Here is a 14,275-nt window from a genome sequence, read left to right as displayed (position 1 = left end):
TTTTGAGTTTCTTAAGAAAGTCGTACTGAGAAAATGAAAGCACAAGTGTCCTTGTGTCCCGACCTTGTTCTCGGTGACCCGGTCATCATACGATGACCTTCCCAGCTTCGAGGCATATCGGTCACCCACCTATGTTGTTATGTATATACGTTTATGTCTTAGCGAAATGTTTAGTTTTATGTTTCTATTACACATTTTAATGTATAGGCCTAGGAATATATATATATATATATATATATATATATATATATATATATATATATATATATATATATATATATATAATTGAAATCGTAGTGAGTTCCAGAACAGTGAAAAAACTTCCAACATCAACATCGAATTCGAACCCGGGCCTCCCGCTTTATATGAGGACACCCCATATTATAAAGAAATCCAAGTTTACTTCAAAAGAAAATATTATTAGAGAAAACCCAAGAAATAAGATTCGACTCATAATGACAAATGAGGAGTATAGGCTAATGTTTAGAAAATCTATTGGAATTTTCGGTCCCCCTGGGACCTTCGTCAGCAATACGTGGCAGTCGAATGAAAAGTACAAAATGTAACACAATGAAAGTATGACGCTGGTTGCATTGATGGAATAAGAACCAAATAAACCTTGACTATACAGGAAGCGGATTAAGGAGCAAAGAACGAATTATATATGCTTGTAGAACTGATAGTTGTTAAGGTGTCCCACTGTGTGAGACTTAATGCGAAAGATCCAATCGATTTCTTTACGTTCAGTAGCGGATTGGAAGTTCGAGGCAATTAATATATATATATATATATATATATATATATATATATATATATATATATATATATATATATATATAGATAGATAGATAGGTAGATAGATAGATATTTATATGTAATTGAAGTCGTAGTGAGTTGGAAAATCAAGAACAAAAATGAACAAAAGGCATTGTTGAATGGATTCTATATTTATTGTTCAATTTTAAGACTTCGAGATTGTCGTACTTAATTTAATTTGTGGTACTGAATCGTCATATGAACTCAGTTCGTTATAATATATATTATGTATAGGGCGATATATCAAAGTGACCAGTCTAGTCATGCCGTGACTAGTCATGCCGAAACCTATCAGTCTGTGACATTTAATAGTAAAAAATTAGTATTGTTAAATTATTATTATCATTTCGGCATGGGGTTTTTAGGGGGACCCAGCATTCGTTTTATAATTATGATTAAAGCAACGTTTGTAACATTTTATTTACGGATTATAGCAGGGTGATATATCGTACCAATATTTTCATATTTATTATATTACATGATACGTGTGAAAACGTGTGTTGCGGTAAAAAAGAAGGGGGGGGGGAGGGAGTAGGGATGGCGATTAAATGTTATGTGGTCTTCCTTGAATTAAAGTCAATAGGATCTAGCATATAATGATGCAGAATGTCTAAAATAACCATCATAATTTGCGATTCATTTGGCGTTCCATAACAATCATATAGATGTATAATTTATAGCATATTTCGTATATAATTTATTATTTATTCAGTGACTTATTACAATTTCTTTTTGGCAGAGTGAAATATTTATTTATAGATTTCGAATAAAGTATACATAGTTGTGAAACATTCTTTTCTCCATCTCTTAATAAAACCACTGATGTGTAATGAGATTGTTTTTTGTTAAAACTAAACCGGCTTAATTCACAAAAACGTGGACTTTCTGCCGGTACATCTTTGTATACAAACGTCAAGCGCATTAACTACTGCAGGTTGAAGATTTGAACCATCATTGCCATGAGAGAAAATTCTTACAAGCTGATCGAAGGTATTTATTCATTAAATTTACAGACAGATAACAAACTAATTAATTTACTACAGTCCTTATGTATATAATAGTTTTTACGGATTTTCATTTAAATTCATTTAAATGTGCAGGTATAGCTCTAACAAACTGATCGAAGGTCTTTATTAAAATTGTCAAAAGCAACAAAACTGTTTCATTTCAGATTCGAATGTAAGATTTGTCTTAAATGTATAGATCTATTAGTATTTATACTCTTACTTTATAGCTTCCTTGAGTTCATGATACCAAAATGCGTGTGAAAATGTAGTTCACGAGCTTTTCTTGTTATAACAATAAAGTAGTTAGTTTAATGTTAATACACTCGGGGGAATGAGAAAATGAAGAAAACTTTATTAGTTATACACAATATTACCTCTAATATGGCGGTAACTTTATCAGTGATAAACATCGGATGGTACATTACCTATAATATGGTGGTAACCTTATCAGTGATAAACATTGTATGACATATTACCTCTAAATATGGCGGTAACTTTATCAGTGATACACATCATATGATATATAACCTCTAATATGGCGGTAACTTTATCAGTGATAAACATTGGATGGTACATTACCTAGGAAATGGTGGTAACCTTATCAGTGATAAACATTGTTTGACATATTACCTATAATATGACGGTAACCTTATCAGTGATAAACATTGTTTGACATATTATCTATAATATGACGGTAACCTTATCAGTGATAAACATTGTATGATATATTACCTCTAACATGGTGGTAACCTTATCAGTGATAAACATTGTATGACATATTACCTACAATATGACGGTAACCTTATCAGTGATAAACATTGTATGACATATTACCTATAATATGACAATAACCTTATCAGTGATAAACATTGTATGACATATTTCCTATAATATGACGGTAACTTTATCAGTGATAAACATTGTATGATATATAACCCCTAATATGGCGGTAACTTTATCAGTTATAAACATCGTATGGTACATTACCTATAATATGGTGGTAACCTTATCAGTGATAAACACTGTATGATATATTACCTATAATATGGTGGTAACCTTATCAGTGATGTACATCGGATGCCACACTACCTACAATATGGAGGTATCGTATCAGCGATACAAGTAACTTAAAAAGAGATTCATTTTGAATTCATATAATGTCTCTTATATGAAAGCATACATTTATAGTGATACGCATCGGTAGATGCCACCTATTTTATGGACAGAGGTAGGTAACTTTAGCAGTGTTACACATCGGATGACACACTGTACTTGGAATGTGTAGGTTACGTTTCAATGATATAGATCGGATTACACACTATATACCTCGAATGTATGTATACCGTAGAGGCCATCGCATATGTGAAACAACTCATCAAAATAAAAAAAAGCCCACATGTTTTATTGCCGAAATGAACTTAGGCCAACAGGGGGCGGTGTTCATAAAATGTCCACCCTGGCGAATTTTGTGATCCATTGTTCAGCTCTTCCTCAGTAACCAATTGGCATAACCCAGTACTGCCTACTTCCATGCGGTAGTTGAATCCCCCGCAACTAAAACCCTCGTTTAAACAATGCAGTGCGCATCCATTAGGGCCACCGTGAACTGTTGACATCACCCCGGAACCTGTGACCTCCTTGTCCTGGTGTATCTTGTAAGACCCTTAAACGAAAAAAAAAAAAAATAATATATATATATATATAAATATATAAATATATATATATATATATATATATATATATATATATATATATATATATATATATATATATATATATATTTATATATATATATATATATATATTTATATATATATTTATATATATATATATATATATATATATATATATATATATATATATATATATGCGTGTGTGTATGTGTGTGCAAATAATAATAATAATCTGGGGGAGGGTGGTGCGCAGTTCCCCAGCCCACACCCCCCCTGCAACTCACTCTTTATGTCGTTACGACCAGTGCTGTATGATACGCCGTGATATAGGTCGATCAACACCTACCGACATTCAGCCTTCCCGACCAGCAACAATAAGAAATTTTATTTCTTTTTGGACTTAAACACTCGCCGGTTGCGACAACCTTTGCACAATGTCCATCAGTGTAAATGCAGGTATATACAGGAGAATTTTAGGTTTTAGTTTTCAAATACTGAAACAACAATAAGCAATGCATGGTGGACCGTCGTTGATATATCTTTTTGCTAGCTATACCCCTAAACAGATATATATATATATACATATATATATATATATATATATATATATATATATATATATATATATATATATATATATAGTAACCACCAGTTGATAACGCTTAATATACGCAGGTTATTATTAACTATAGTCAATCCAAAAATTAAAAATTAAATTAAAGTTTTAGCTTCAAAATATCTAATATATCAATCTTTTTGTTTTAGTCTGTATGGCAAAGTGATTAAGTGTTTGCTTACATATGACTCTTTCATAAACTTTCATAAACTAAGCGGGGTTTTTTTTTTGCAGGTACATAAATTTCTTTTAATTAAAGCAACCTTCGGCAGAATTTTAGTCTTGATAGTCATAGTACAAAAAAAAATCAAGACACAATTCAAATTTCGTATTGTTTTTATACAGCTAGTATATGGTTTTCAGGATATTAAACTTAAAAGAAAATATATTTTCAATACTAAACCGATGACCACGTCGACTCCACATTACAGCTACATGTCAATTTTAATCCATCATTTACTAATTCTTAACCCCCAACTATCCATGTTCCTTGAACCTCATGTAAACAACAGAGCAACATAGCATAACATTCAAGACCTTGTGTCTTTGACAAATTTCTAATGCATTATTAAAGGAAGCAGGACACTTCGCCCAACAACCATTTCGCCCAACTGCCATTTCGCCCAACCTTACCATTTCGCCCAACCAGCCTGGTCATTTCGCCCAACCAGCCTGGTCATTTCGCCCAACCAGCCTGGTCATTTCGCCCAACCAGCCTGGTCATTTCGCCCAACCAGCCTGGTCGTTTCGCCCAACCTTGATTAAATATGATACTTCAAAAGGAAACGTTAGGGAATTGTTAACGTTACAGGATACGAACCGAATATTAAGGAATCTTGAGGATGGATCAGTGTTTTAGGGTTAGGTTTGATAGTAAACGTTCGGGAATTGTTAACGTTACGGGATACGAACCGAGTATTAAGGAAACTTGAAGTCGTGGTTAAATTGATTACATGTGATTACATAAGTGGTTACATTGATAAAGTGGTTACATTGATTAAATATAGTAATTCAATATTACGGACGGGTTTTATATATATATATATTTTTTTCAATTTAATAAGGAAACGTTCGGGAATTGTTAGTCAGTAGGATGGATCAGTGTTTTAGGGGTTAGGTTTGATAGGTTTTTATGAAGACCGATTCCCCTGTGTTTGTATAATAATATAACTTCCATTGTATGCGTAAAAGCCTAAAGTAGTGTAATCCTCCCATTATACCCGAAATAACTGCTCAGACTCCGATCGATATCGAGCGGACCTCACTTTTTCATTTACCTATTACGAAGTAACCTAACCCAAAATAAATCAAATTGAACTAGTGGAATAGAAAAAGAAATATTATTCTGACTGAATATTAGTAAAAATAAGGTTGGGCGAAATGACCATGCTGGTTGGGCGAAATGACCATGCTGGTTGGGCGAAATGACCATGATGGTTGGGCGAAATGACCATGCTGGTTGGGCGAAATGACCAGGCTGGTTGGGCGAAATGGCAGTTGGGCGAAATGGTTGTTGGGCGAAGTGACTAGAAAGCTTATTAAACACGTCATTTGAGGCCATAAGACGATTGTTTTCCACTTCAGTATTTCAATGTATGTGAAGAACTGGCCCAGTATAGCATGTGTGTTAGATTAAGCAGCCCAGCCACTTTGATCGATGAGCCTCAGATGTTTAAACTTTGTAGAATAATTTATCAAATGCTACAAATGATATACAAATAAATCCAAGACTAAACAAAAGCATTTATGACATATCTAAAAGAAATTAAAAAAAACTTCTTTCTTTGTGTATAAAGTCACGTTTTAATCACTCTAATGTGACGTTAAACGATCCAAAATACAGTATGAAATTCTATCTTAAAAGAGAAAGAAACTTATGAATGAAAAGAAGATTACCTGTAAATGAACATGCTACAAGAGGTATCAGAATCACAGAACAGAAAAACAAAACGTTTATTTTCATCTTGAAGTACCGTGTATATACCAGTCTTTCAAATTCCTTTGAGAAAAACACCGCTTACAGAAAAACGCACCTCACTTTATGATTGCGGGTATGAAAAAAAAGTGAACTTGTAAAGATAGTATATACCAAGTTATAATTAATGACGATATGAATACAGTTCTTACTAATGATCTATTTAATAAATCAATTAAGTATAGTCGTCTGCTACAGAGCACACAAAAGAGAAAAATTGATTTCCCCCCTTTTCTTCTCCCATGAGTCAAAAAAAAAAAAAAAAAACTCGCGATGCATCTTATACAATTGTTTTTGACAACTCATCCAAACAGTGTATAATATTGGAACGATGCCAGTCCCGGCCCCGAGCTGAGAAGACTTAAGGGATTCAATTGATGTACATATTGCGATGATTAAAATCGTTGAGGCGTGAAAAATAATCGATAGCCAAGTTGATTTCAAAATAGAACACCAATTAGTATCCCTAATTCCCTTCATGTATATTAAATTACTGTCACTATATTTTGCGAGAATGACCTATAGGTATACCGTAGAATTCTGGAAAGCAGGAGTAACTCTAATATGGTCACGCAGCGAAAACGCTCAAACTGGTACTATTGTCTAAAACGTGTGCTGGTCGAATGGAAATACAATGGACGTGCGATGTCAGGATTGCAGGTTTGAGTCCTATAAATAGATCGTTACGTTCTATTCTAGGTCAAGGCATTCATTCTTCATTGTCTTTCTTCACACATGTGTATAAATGTGGTATACCATGTGAGCTAACCTTTACATTATATTGTTGCTTGCGCCGGAAGTTGTGGCTGAACCCTATGTATGGGAAGCCCTCCATGAGACACGTAGATGTGGCGCACTCTCGTGCGAGTCCGGGACTGTTTGAATTGAGCGGTATTGTAAACTGATATGACCTTCATCTTCAACTTTCAACTTCAATGTCAAATTAAGTGTAGACCAAATCATTTCTGTGCACTTGTATGAAATTTAAACTTTTTTTTCCACCAAAAGCAAGTGACGAACAAAGTAAAACATGTCGCAGAATCATAAATAAGCAGCTAGGCCTACTGTAGTGTCTCAAACAATTAAATATAAAACATCCGCAAAAATACCTACGAAGATAGCTTGGCTTCTGTTACATTAGGGCTCCTCTAGTTCTAGGCGTATGTACTATACAGTAGCTATAGGTGTGCGCGAGTCCTAAGCCTATACAGAACATCACTGCTACTTTGAACCGCTACTCGATTAGCACGACTTCGTACATTTTCCCATATATTTATCTTGTCTTTTAGCTGCAGATTGGTGGGCGAAAACTATCGCTATTACTCCATTACACTGTCTAAATCAAAGCGATCTTTTACGCAATAAAAATCTAAGGTCGCAACTGGTGTTGAGTGAAAATCTTTGCAAAACACCTAGCAGCAATAACAGTAAACTTGTCTCAAAACTCCTTAAAATGATGTATATTTTGAGAATTATGACTGATGGCATGTAGGAAATGCCTTAAGAAGTAATTTAGGAGTTGTTTGGCCACCTTAAGATAATTAATATTCTGACACGAAACATTTTTTCCTTCACGTTTTTGTGTTAATGAACCCAATTTTACCCTGGCACGTTGAAGTCTAAGTAACTCGGCAGTTTCATTCTTTGGCGTCGAATATGTTTTACCAACATGACAGGTAATCGTGTATTGTGGATTTGTTTTTTGCAGATCAACTCGAAAATAGTCTTGTGTCATTAAGTTATGAATTTTAATATTGCAAAACTCGGAATAAAGTGGCTACAACTTGATAAAGTTTGTTTACTATGGTAATTTAATGCTCTTATATCTAAACTTCAGATGGGAATGTCCCATGTATATTGTTAGTAGCCTATACCTGGGCCACTGGTATACCAACTCTACTATGTCGGGGTTGCCTACGCATAACCATGGTGTGGTGATATCGAAGTTTAATCAATTATTAAAATTGGTTGAGAAATTAATATATGAACCAAACGTTCCGTGTAATAAATTGGTATTTTATATGATGTTTCCGCTGTATGTTTGGAAATTGAACGTGAAGTTTGTGAACAATCTGCGAACCTGAAAACTTCCCGTACATAATGAACATGCAGATAGCGAACCATTTTACACAGTTAATTTGCATTGAGATTAGTCATGGATGAAAAACCTAACTACGCGACAGTTAAGTTTCGTAAGCGGCACCTGGTCATTTCCCCAACGAAACTATATCCACACCTGAAGTTTTTATTTTGCACTGCCATCTCAACAATTGCGAAGTACGACGGAAAACTTCAACAACGGAAACTCAAGATATAATACCATCTATTCCAATAGCAACGTTGTATGTATACAAGCAATACATGCACGCAGCGCCGTATGCAGGTAGCGACACCGTTAAACCAATGACGGTTTGGTGGGACTTCTCCGTCTGCTACTATCTACGGATGCCCATAATCTAATTTCCAATTGCCAACAACCTCTCCTATTCTTATGAGGAGTAACGCGGCATGTTATCTTATACGCTGGTCGGTTGGAGATACGGTAGATTGTGAAACAAGGTTTCCACATTTTGACCTCTGGTGACTCCAAATGACCTCTAACCTCCAAGAAACAACATAGGATTCTTTTGCTTAACGTGTGACAACTACATACTAAATATGAGATTGGCCGAAGCTTCCCTTCTTGATATATCATGTTTACAAGGTTTTCACAATTTGACCCCTAGTGACCCCAAATGAACTTTGACCTCCACCAAACACAAGTAGTTTCTTTTATTTCATGTGGTACTCCTTTCCAATATTAGATTGGTCCAAGTCTCCCTTCTTGAGAAAATTTTTGACTTTTCAAACCCCCCAGATGGCCGGAAACGGCACTTTCCGAGTATTCTAAGCTGCATGTACCTAGCCTGAAAATATGGATCTCATGTCTGCAATTTCTCAATTGATGAGAAAAAAACAATCTATGAAATATGGTAATACATATCAGATGAGTTGAGATAATACAAAAATCATAATGCCTTTAGCCCCCAATCCCCTCCCGTTCCGTCACCACTGTTTGATGCAGGGCCGGATCAAGGATTCTGGAAGGGTGAGGGATTTGGCCTCCAGTGATCCTAGGGTCTAAGGGGAGTGGGTTTCCCTCTATCCATTGTGAAATTCTTGGATATTTAAGTACAACAGGGAACCCCCTTCAATTTAGCCATGCAAAGCACCTACAAAAACTCACTCGAAATGTATCTGCATCAGTACGAGTTAGCTAGTTTTATTGATGATCTATTCATGGTAGATTGGAGAGAACAAACGCCGTGGATGTTTCTCAATGAACTTTCGGACCACTTCGTCAGTGTCGATAGGAGTGTTATAATACGTGTTCATGAGAACAAGAGCTGTGAGACGTTCCTCGCCCATTGTTGATCGGAGAACAGTTTTATGCCTTCTCACCGCAGAAAACGATCTCTCTGCTTTACAGCTTGTCACCGGAATGACAGATGCGATCTGTAGAAGAACCACCAAATTAGGGAAAAGGTCTTTGTTACATGTGTGCAGTGCTAGCAACAGTGAATCTGGGGGATTCTGCATGTTCTTACATTTGGAGTGCCATACTTCCAATTCTGTGCGGAGGCTCTTGAACCGGGGAAAATCATCTCTGTACATGACTAGACCCTCTACAACTTTTGGGAGTTCCGATACCTCCATATTTATCATCACTGAAGGAATGAGGGTAAATAGTGCTAATATTGCACCGTTGGAGTCGGTGGCGAAACGTTCCTTCATTTGGGAACAGACATCATCTACAAATGGTATGGCGATTGCTCGTTTGAAATAATCCTTTGGGGTCTCAGCTGGATGCGTTGCCCGGTATGCATTCCTTCCCTTCGCCCGAGGTCTAGCTTCTTCGACATCCAGCTCCTTGGCGAGGTCTAGGGCATCCTGGTACCAAAGGGCAAACCTGGCATCAATATCCCTTCGGATTGCTACTATATCGTTGCTGACCTCTGTCAGTGATGTGTAGGCGGATCTAATATCCATGTCCCTCTTCTGCAGCTTGGTGGTAATTGCGCGCAGCGGGTGCAGAACGTTCTTCAGGATCACTAGGCACATAATCATCTCAAAGTTGCCTAAGTTCGCTAAGAAACCTTGAGCCCGCTTTTTGGTTTCACCATCCCACTTCCAATTCTCCTGTACATGTTTAAAATTGACGTTTAATTTAATTATTTTTTTCTCTCTCTTTTTTTTTGGCCAAGAGCAGGGGGACCCCTGGACCCCCCCCCCCCCCCTCTGGATCCGCGCCTGCACTCATCCGCCTGCATGACTACGTAGGTTACGATTATCATCGAAACCAAAAAGTGTAGGTGCAACTTCGTTAACTATGTTCGTAGGATTGCATTTGGCGTTCCATATACAGTCGGGGAGCAACATAGAATTACACCATGTGGGCATTATTTGGCATATTGCACATGTGCTGCAGTGCGCCGCTTAGCATTTAGTTTACTACTTCTGCTAGTACTACACAGATCTGAAAATCTCATTGGCCGGAGATTCTTGTATATGTCTTAAGTACGTTAGAACCGTGACTAAAACGACGTCCTTTTATCGATTTGAATTTAAAGCTGTTTGGTTTCTGGTTAACGCAGGCGTAAGTATTCCGAATATCAACCATTCATAACGACCTCACCGTGATTTATTGAAGGCTTGATCCTTACCCTGTATACATCCAGGTTAAAGATATATACTGTACATGGCCGTAAATGTTACTGATACTAGTGATACCCATGATAGCCTTACTTAACCCGTCATCGAGGATTTGGACCTTACGCCCGAAGTTTCTTAAATAACGATATTACTACTTATAAACTGCGTAGGTTGATTAAGCTTTATAGGGCGGAGGTTACCGTTTTAGAACGTTTGTAAATTTGACAGAAACTCTGGCATTATTTATTGTAGGTCTGTTCTAGGTAGGCCCAGTTTCGCGAGAGTAAATGTGTATCGTACAGTATATGCAACACTGTGGTACAGTAACTCAGCACGAAGCATCAATAAATGAGGACTGCCACTGTCCGTGAATGTCACTGTTTCTGGCCGTTACATTTGCGAATCAGTTTTCTAATTATGTAATCGTTAATGTTGATGGTTAAGTATTAACAATGCGAACAGTGTTTATACATTACCTTTTAAAGTTTAAAATTCTGGGGGCTGCCTATTTAAAACTTTTATTGGGGGAAAAATATTCCACACCAGTGTTAGTTGAAATGCCATCTAAATATCCAGCCCTGGAATTTTCAAAATATTTAGTTTAATCTCTTGCTGAATGCAAGTGAAAAAGGAATCTAGTGGCTAAAATCAAGTTCCAAGTGCTGACATATGTCAGGGTGTTTGCCAAATGTGAATGTTCTTGAGTAGATTGACATTAGTGTTTCTTGATGTACATGCTGGATACAGGAGTCATTTAGTTGAGAGGATACATTTATTTATTTTTATTTATTAATATTTTGTTTCATCACATAGTATTACAAGGTGAACAAGACAATATACAGTAAGTACAAATAAGTAAAAATTGTGAAAGGAAGTAAACTAAGAAATCCCGTTTTAGTTTTGGGCTCAATCGAATAGAGTACTCCCATCAAAGAAAATAGAAAACCATAACACCTATAAAAAAAACTACCCCCCCCCCCCCAAAAAAAAATAAATAGATATCCTTAACATATAAGACAACTTTATTAAAAGATAGATAAACATATGAGTCACTTTATTAAAAGAACACCAGTAACATTTGTTCAAAGGACTTGTGATATTTCACTTTCAATACAGAACACTATGATCTCATGAGTCATGGTTACAATCGCAATGCATTAGGAGGCATAGGGTCGATCAAGATGTTTGATATCCAGTCTCTGTGTTGGATGATTTTCTTCCAAAAAAGAACCTTTAACATTTACACCCACTTGTCCCTCTCAGCTATAGATCTATAATGAACATATGTACCACAGTCTGCTGTATGTTAACCTACACAAATTGATAACATTTATCTATGAGCTTCTATTGAACCATTTTTGGTCAATGCCCACTTCTTCCTTTTGAATCTACCTGCTGTATTCCCCCCCCCCCCCCCCAGAACCTTTTATTCCTAAAAATCTTGTCGATATCTTCATCTGGTGTGTTGCTATTTTGTTGCTTACTCAAAGGATTCCTTACCAATTTACTGCCAACTATCACAAGCCCTTTTCTTCAAAGGATTAGCTCCTTTTCTCCCCTAGATGTGTTTTTATGTAAACCTGTTGTGCAAATGAATACATTTCATTACAGTCCTTAAAAGTCTGCTCATTTGTTTTGAAATATTTGTCTTTCCTTGTCTGTGGTTAGGTTTTATCCTTCCATCTCTCTCCTTTCTATCAGTTTTCTAGTCTGGTCCATTTCCTATTTCCCCCCCTAAATTTTAGTAAAGAAATGTGCGTACTGGAGGTTTTAGTGTCTTGTCTTTGTAATCATCAGGCCCACTTATGCTGTTCAGGAATTTATTTGGTACTTTCCCTTATTAAAATCTCCACACTGTACAATTGCTTTGAATCACATTTCAGTCCTTGATCTTGTGAAGTTTTATGAGGTACCATTGTCATATGGTTGGCAAGTGTTCGCGACCCTCGGACATGTCACAATTTATATCTCTCAAAAATATACGATTTTTCTGCCATTTGGTAGCTGATATTATCAAAATTTGTTTATTTGTTTGTTTATTTATTTGTTTTATCACAAAATATTATAATGTGAAAGGAAGTCTTCTATAAAGCCTGAATTGACTCCCTGGTAAAGAAGAAAATTATATACAAGTTGAATGAGCAGAATGATACAGATACTTTAAGGAGTCATAACTAGACAGGATAACATTGGGACACTGGGCGCTGGGACACTCCGAATCAAGATGCCCATCAATAGACTGCTTTAACTGTCATCGCTTTGGCCACAAAAGCTTCAACTGCACTGAATATTCATGAAGAAGATTACTAGCAAGATGGAGAATCAGCATGACAAAGAGAAGAAGAGAGAATCCGATCAAGAGAACCATGATGAAGTTCACAAACAACCTAATCTTAAAGGAGACACCAGAAAAGACAGTCAAGTGACAGATCAGACCTGTAGATCGTACTTAGACACAGACGAAAGTGAAACGTCGATCGTCATGGACACAGAAAGCAAAGATTTACCAAAGCAAAGACATAGTGAAAATAGCAATTTGACAAACAGACCAAAACCAGCAGATTAATATAATAAAACGCAGAAAGAAAACCTACTTGCAACATCAAATTCCCAACCCCCGATAACTTGATCCTCTGCAACAGAACACACAAGAATGAAGAGAGCAGCTTCAATCGATGACGTCTGCACTGTACCGAAGAAGTTAACCAGTCAACAAAAGAAAACCACACAACCAGCGATCGAGAAAACCTACAATTTCCGCCCTAAGGAGAAAGGACAGACAGGAATTGCTAATAAAGGAGGCCATAGAAACTAACTGAAATGACTATATTGGACTCAATTCATTAAAGTGAAAATGACAATCAACCCTTACTTTCTACTAGCCATTATGCCATCGTTGCAGATGTGTGTTATTTCCTAAGCGTGACCAAAGGGAAATTTCCGCTTGGTCGAGGTCGGGCAAAGGTCAATACCCCCCTTAACTGGTGATCTTTTATACCGTCCGCCTCCTTGTTTTGCATACTTATGTAATCGATGCACACTTACGTAATCGATGCAAACTTGCATATTATGAGAGTTATATGCTTCAATCCTCTCCTGGTTCAGAGAGGCGTCGCATGTGGTCAAGTGGTTAAGGCAGTGGACTTGTGATCTAAGGATTACAGGTTCGAGCCCTGGCCAGATCATTGCGTTGTGTCCTTGGGCAAGGCACTTTATCTCCATTGCCTCACTTCACCCAGGTGTATAAATGGGGACTTGCGAGGTAACTTGTAAATATAGTTGCGTGCGCCGGTTTCTGGCTGCACCCTATGGGAAGTCCCCCGGGGGACACGTGGTTGTGGTGCACTGTGGTGCCCCAGGAGAGATTGATTGAATTGCGCACACTTTGGTGTGCGGGTGTGACAAGTTACCAATGACCAAGGCTAATAGCGCCTTTGAACAATTTATGTTGACTTTGGCGCTATATAAATGTCTTCTGATTGATTGATTGCTCCTA

At 36.8% G+C, this 14,275-nt stretch overlaps 2 protein-coding genes across 3 annotated transcripts in view; one reads left to right on the top strand and one right to left on the bottom strand.

The window, feature by feature from the left end:
• Positions 1-8,294: 8,294 nt before the first annotated feature.
• On the bottom strand, positions 8,295-10,188 carry LOC139976384 (52 kDa repressor of the inhibitor of the protein kinase-like). The gene is made up of 2 exons (XM_071985089.1): positions 9,390-10,188; positions 8,295-8,377 (listed from the first exon to the last, which is right to left on the bottom strand). Exons 1-2 carry the CDS (start codon positions 10,186-10,188, stop codon positions 8,295-8,297), a joined length of 882 nt encoding a protein of 293 aa, XP_071841190.1.
• Positions 10,189-10,535: 347 nt separating this feature from the next.
• The window catches only part of LOC139975757 (spermidine synthase-like), a 29,124-nt gene continuing 25,384 nt past the window's right edge, over positions 10,536-14,275 (top strand). Inside the window, exon 1 of one of the 2 annotated variants that reach the window (XM_071983912.1) lies at positions 10,536-10,723. The gene's annotated coding sequence lies outside the window, so the exon portion shown is untranslated. Of the gene's footprint in view, positions 10,724-10,781; positions 10,946-14,275 lie in introns of those variants that run through there. The other variant, XM_071983913.1, reaches the window with a different exon arrangement.

Source organism: Apostichopus japonicus, chromosome 11 (assembly GCF_037975245.1).
Source record: "Apostichopus japonicus isolate 1M-3 chromosome 11, ASM3797524v1, whole genome shotgun sequence".
Lineage (NCBI taxonomy): Eukaryota > Metazoa > Echinodermata > Holothuroidea > Aspidochirotida > Stichopodidae > Apostichopus > Apostichopus japonicus.
The sequence above is the reverse complement of the archived record's forward strand: the minus strand, read 5'-3'. Positions and strand labels throughout refer to the sequence as shown.

Coding starts and splice junctions, on each gene's coding strand:
- LOC139976384 (XM_071985089.1), bottom strand. CDS start 10,188: ATGTGCCTAGTGATCCTGAAGAACGTTCTGCACCCGCTGCGCGCAATT. Junction 8,378..9,389: donor CATTGAGAAACATCCACGGC/GTTTGTTCTCTC, acceptor CCGTTGTTGAAG/TTTTCCGTCGTACTTCGCAA.